Source organism: Protopterus annectens, chromosome 11.part0 (genome assembly GCF_019279795.1).
Source record: "Protopterus annectens isolate FY-2018-M chromosome 11.part0, PAN1.0, whole genome shotgun sequence".
Lineage (NCBI taxonomy): Eukaryota > Metazoa > Chordata > Ceratodontiformes > Protopteridae > Protopterus > Protopterus annectens.
This window is the reverse complement of record NC_056745.1, coordinates 518,537,301-518,543,777: the sequence shown is the minus strand read 5'-3', so window position 1 is coordinate 518,543,777 and position 6,477 is coordinate 518,537,301. Positions and strand designations below refer to the sequence as shown.

Genomic DNA, 6,477 nt, shown 5'->3' with positions numbered 1-6,477 from the left:
GATGAAGCATTCCACACTAAAACACATACCTTGTACAGTTCTGCTTACAAACGTGAACATGTTGGTGAAAGAGTGTCTGGGAGGATGGAACTATAATGTTAATTTATTTGTTAACAAAATAAGTGAACTGTTCCTTCCAGGACTCTAAGGGCAAAGACAAATACAACAATGACAGACATAGATACAGAGGCAGAGAGGTATGTACCATTTAACACAACCAGCCAACCATGTTATCAGTAGATGGGATTAAGCAAGAGTCCTTGGACAAAACCCATGCATGTTAGAACAAGAAAACACCACACAACTGAAGAGCCTGGAGTTATGAGGCACAAACCTTAATAACTGGGTCGGAATGATAAAATTAATAGAATTAATAACAACACCCTCACTTTTTCAGGAACTGTTCTTTAGTGAATTAAAACTTTTGCATAGACCTCTCTTGTCTGCAACACCCACACTAAATAAACATTTAATAACCGACATAAACAATCCTGAAATATTCATTAAACTGCATTTGCATTTTAACTGTATCACTTTATTGGATACATAATCCACAAGGTTGGACTTACAAAATATATGGCTATACTGTGAGCTGATTACAATGATATAAACAGATTGTGTGCTTTACAAAACAAAATACATATTTCGAAATGTATGGACCATGTGTATGCTGCATTTCTTTTACAAAAAATACAAAATCATTTAATAAGGGAATGTAAAATCATTCAATAAGAGGAAAAAAATTGAACGCATAAACAGATAAATAAAAAGCAGAACCTGTTTCAATATTACATACTTCAAAGATAAAAGGGTCTGTAAGACATATAAATTATGCTATAAAGATCTGTACATGTCTGAAAGTGGAAGAAAAAGCAAAATGTGTTTCTTGCTTTCTTTCAGCTACTAAAAACTATAAAAAGGCTATAAAGAATCCATTTCTTCTCAAATGACAGGATATTAACAGTATTAACTACAAATGCAGTCACTTTTGTGAACATTCAGGTTCTTTCAACTCTTTTTACTTAGTTTGCAAAGCAGCTTTCCACATTTCACAAACTGTATATCCAACATTTGGTTATATTTGAGGGCTTAGATTCCTGTTTTAGTGCATAACATGATACAACTGTCAATTTATTTATTAAGCATCTTATTACCAAAATGTCCTTGTGTCACTTTATGCCAGATAGTATTTCGCTACGGCAGTCTGCCTTCCTCTCAATAAAAGTAATGCCTCTTGTACTTCCAGATTACCTATACAATTTACTGCATTTTTAGAGAGAATTCAACATCATTTAATCCTTGGATTCACATTTAGTTTTGCATTCAAGCTCTCTATATTTTACATTATATTAAATTTAAAGCACAGTCCACATCTTTTTGGACATTTTGCTACATTAAATGTTTACTTCTAAGAGATCATCAAGAAGCAGTTAAGGTCATCAGGATGGACATATTCAGGCCTCCCCAGCACATAACTCAAAGCTTCTTAATTTCACAGTGCATTTGGATTTCTATGTACCATAGTAATGTCATTACTCACTTTCTGTCTCATGTCGAAGGGTCCTGTGAGTCACATTTGGTATCTGCGGATTCTTATACAGTAGGTTACAATATACCTAACATGCAGCATTAACAAGGCAATGTTGCACAGCAACAGTACAATTAATTTAAGGCAGTCTTGACCACAGAGCATCACTGAAGCACACACACCCCTGCAGAAATTTCCATTTGTGCTGATGCACCTCCCCATGACGCCATCTGCATATAAAAGATCAGTCAAATATGGATGCTACATCTCTGCCTTGCACTTGAGGCTCTGTTACATCTTGGAACTTTCTACTGCAGCCATGAATTCAGAAAGAGACCAAGAATGCCTTCCAAAGACTTCACTATTAGTCTGCAGAGAATGCTGTCAGCTTAATGTCACATGATGTAGCCTTTAAGAACACAGCTCTAGTTCAATTTCTTAATAGTTGTGATTATGCCTCTGACTCTATGTCAGCTTCATCAGTATGAAGCAAATCAACATCTCCCAGCAGCTCAGTTTCTGGTACAGACACTTCTTCTTCTTCCTGCCTAGCACTATGTGATCCTTTTTCCGCTACAGCCTGCACTTCATCTGTACCCTCTACCAGTAAAGCAGCCCTGTCTGTCATCGAAGCATTAGATGGTGCTGTTGTCACATAACCTGTACTGGTCGAACCACTGCCGCTATGATGTGACCCAGCTTTCTGGACGATCTGCTGAGGCATCTGCTGTGGAGGCATCTGTACAGGGATTTGCATTGGGTAAAAATTGGGCAGGTAAGCCCCATAGGTCATCGGTTGCATTGGTTGATAACCATTAACAGGTATGTATATCTGGGGCTGTGGGACCATAGGTCTAATTTGTCCTTTCATGGGTAGAAACTGAGGTTGAGGAAAAGGCTGGGCTTTCTGCTTGGGTCCAACATACCTAGCATTACTTACATTACTAATAGGACTTGTACTCAGGGAACTAGTTTGTGTTGTGTTGCTGGCTCCAGAGGTTGGAGCAGAACTGTTGTAATTGGAAAGGCTCTCCCATGTTCTTAATCTGGTGTGAATATCTTTGAATCGTGGCCTTCTAGCAGGGAATTCATTCCAGCATTCCAGCATAAGAGTATATACCCATGCTGGACAATCATCGGGACATGGCAACACTTGACGATTTCTGATCATTTCAATAACATCTTGGTTGGAATATCCACAATATGGCTGCAGACCATAGCTGTAGACTTCCCAAAGTACCACTCCGTAGGACCAGATATCAGAGTCGGCTGTATATTTACCATACACGATGGCCTCTGGGGACATCCATCGGATTGGAAGTAGAGAGTTGCCCATAAATTTGTAATAATCAGCAGAGTACACTTCCCTAAAAAGTCCAAGGTCTGATATTTTTACGTTGAGCTTATCATACACCAACACATTCCGTGTGGCAAGATCTTTGTGCACAATATGGTGACCAGAAAGATATTCCATTCCTGATGCTATCTGTGTCACAATATGCAGGAAATCAGCAGGTTCTAAATTTGACTTTACAGTTTTGTCATCATCAGAGCTACCAACATCGGAGTGTGGTGACCTCATCACAAGGAATTCATGAAGATCACTGTGGGAAGAATAGCTGAAGATCATGCACATGGGTTGTTCCTTTGTAATTACACCCAGCATTCCAACTACATTTGCATGCTGCAAACGTGCTCTCATCAAAGCTTCATGCTTAAACTCTTCCCTAAGGGATGTCTCTGCTTTGTCTTTAAGTGCTTTGATGGCAATCACTTGTGTCTGTTCCCCTGGAGATGTGCCGTATAAATGTCCCTTGTACACCTTGCCAAACCGATCTTCACCAAGCTCTTCCATAAAACGCACAGTAGACAGGTTGACTTCCTTTACCTTGCCCTAAACATTGAAAGAGAAAACACATTTTTAATTAAAATGCACAAGCACAAAAAAACAGACACATGAAAATACAGTTTTGGAACTGCTTATGCTCCACTTAAAATCTGTTTCTTAATACAATTTGTCTTGAAAAGGTGCTTACGTGCAAACCTACTGAAGCAGCAGATCTGAAGAGATTTTTCTATCATGTGAATGCTAAACATATAAGAAGCCTGTATCTACAGCCACATTCTTAATTACTGACCTAACATTACAACATGTTCTCCAAAACACAAAATACTGCTGTCCATACCGTCCAGCAATATCTCATTTTTGATTGTAAGAAAAAAACATCTTCTGTCTTAAGACTATGTCTGAGGGAAGTGAGGGCACATAAAGAGTTTCCAAACTTACCTTGAATAAAAAAAAAATCCTACTCCGACATCAAATATCTTTTTAGAGGAGAGGAAGAAGTTGTCAACAATAGCCTGTTACAACACAATGCAGCCTTCCAAATACAACTATTTTAGCATTTTTTATTTTACAATATTCCAAGCAAATCAGACTCACAAAGTATCACAAGAGTTCCACTTAGTTACAGTAAGTGAAGGTTAATAATTATTGTATTAGTTTCTGTAAAACAGTTCTAATGAATCTTTTTTCCCTAAATTACCATTTATGATGTAAAGTACTCTGTAAATATGTGTACCATACAGGAAAGTCAGCACTTCAACACAGACTATATATGACAAATATAAATAATGCAGCAAGTACAGTTCGAATTGATTTTTTCAGAAAAGATCTAATACTAGCACACATTTGTTAGCAAGTAATAAAACTTGACCAGAGTTCATAAAAGTGACCTTATGGCCAAGTACATAGATGCTCTCTAACACTGGGAAAAAAAAGAGTAACAAATACATTAAGATAATACGAGATGTAGAAGATTACTACTAGGCTGTTACTCATAACCAATTTACTTGAGACATGAATGTCAAGAAATTTACCTTAAGGATGGAATGAAGCGCAGCTTGAAAGGTGAATCTTGACATTCATGTCTCAAGCACATAAAGGGTTGGTTATGACTGAAACGACCAGTCATAGAGTTTTAGCTGTCACAATGTCCCATGAGTAAGGGGGGAGACTGTAGGAGCACAACGTTCTTTCTTTACTGCTTTCAAAGACATGAAACACTCCGCACAGAGAGCAGCCAGAAGCTAACTGTACTCCAGCTAGAATAACAACTTCAAAAGCCGATAAGCACTTCAGCATTTTGTGAGCAGCACAGTGGTTTACACCTTTCAAAGCTGTTTTAGCTTCATGTCACTGTTCTGTGGTGGCAGCTAGTTATAAAAAGCACAACTCTGAAAGATGCATAACAAAACATGTTTGCCACTGTCCTGATCTCAAAGAGGTGCATAACAAATTTGCCTTTTTTCTCATTTTGGAGAGTAACCACCAAATTCCATGTACTATAAGAATGTTCTCAACATTTGTAGAGGAGAACTGCAAATAGGAAAAATATGGAGCAAAAGAAGACCTTAAAGGATATCATCATCTGGAAACTGATAAAAGTAAAATTTTCTCTGCAGTACTAACATCCTTCAATATCACCTTAAGTGGTTAATTCGATTTTGTAATCAGTTTTGCCCCAAAATGATCTGCCATAATTATGTGCTTTTGTTTATAGCCTTGCTATCTTCTTCCCACCAGCACAATCAGAGTTCATATTATGACACAGCTGGGTCATTGCATTCTCTTCACTGGCATAAAATGGCACATTTCTCTGATTGTTGCTTTATATGAGTGTTGAGGCAATGCCAATATAGCGTTCTGCAAGATTCCTTCTACATTTAGGCTAACAGCATGTGTGATATCTGTTACTAAAAGTTTATTTTATAATTTTATTGGTAGGACGCTACTTAACAACAGATAGTGTGATCAGTTTTTAATGTCTGATAGAAAGATTTCTAAACAACTTGATTTTGTTAAACCTCTGATTTAATCTGAAGAACAGGGAGCCTATCAGATTGTAAAGCTAGCCAAAATGGCACAGATGGAGACTTAAACTCAATTATGGATGATAAACAGAGGAATACATGTTTAAAATTCTTTCCTTATAAATGGCAGTGTTGGGCTTGGACCAACATGAATAAGAGGGTCTACTTCAAGATGTCGAAAGCCGACAATATCGAAGCTGATATTGTCAGCACCACAACATCGAAAGCGCAGAACATTGTGCAGGTAAACGGAAATCTCCGTAGGGGAGATTTCCGTTTACCTCAATGTAGTGCGGTCTCAGAGTTGCAATATTTAAGTACGGGGGGTGTGGGGGTGCAGGGGGGCTTGCCCCCCTGCCTATGCTAGTTAGTTTTTTATTTTTGTTTGTTTTTTAAAACGTTATTCGATGTTTTACTACATCAATCACTATAGGTCGACCTTTAGTGATTCGATGTAGTAGATTTCGATAACATGATAGAGATGTGAATAAGAGGCACTTTGTTTGAAAAACTTGTGATTTGAGAGGAGAGGAGTTGACATTTAAAATGCAACAAAAACAACAGCTTAGATACAAGTACAGAATAGGCCTTACTGAACTAAGGAGACAGGAAGCATGAAAAGGGACTGAGTACTTGGGCTGAATGGTACAAAAAGACAAAATCTAATAACTGCAGCAAAAAAGAAAACCATGGCAGTATGGAGAACAAACAAGGTAGCACCACTTCAAATCGGATCACGAGGGCCCCCATGATTCAAGACACTGTAATACTGCACAATTTTGGATACTAAGCGTACACATCAAGAAAAATGTGACTAAAGCTTTTCAGAAGCAATAACTGGCAACTTTTTAACAAAGATAGAATAACCATTCTTTTCTGGTAACTTTAACGTAGTTTTACTTTTAAACGTGGAGTAAAAAGGAATTTGCTGAGGCAAACAAGGACGTACATTCCATAAGATAAAATGGCAGCTTCATAAACATCTATACATGATAAAGAACACATGCACTGTTTTTTGTACTGTAAAGAGGCTGGTGGACTGGACTATGACAGCCCATTTTTAGTCACAACCTAGC

General features: G+C 37.7%; 1 protein-coding gene across 1 annotated transcript in view; it reads right to left on the bottom strand.

Moving 5' to 3' along the window:
• Positions 1 to 513: 513 nt before the first annotated feature.
• ROR2 (receptor tyrosine kinase like orphan receptor 2) overlaps positions 514 to 6,477 on the bottom strand; it is a 1,224,572-nt gene continuing 1,218,608 nt past the window's right edge. Inside the window, exon 9 of the mRNA XM_044088021.1 lies at positions 514 to 3,422. Within this exon, the coding sequence (XP_043943956.1) occupies positions 1,980 to 3,422 (1,443 nt within the window). The 3' untranslated portion in view covers positions 514 to 1,979. The remainder of the gene's footprint in view (positions 3,423 to 6,477) is intronic.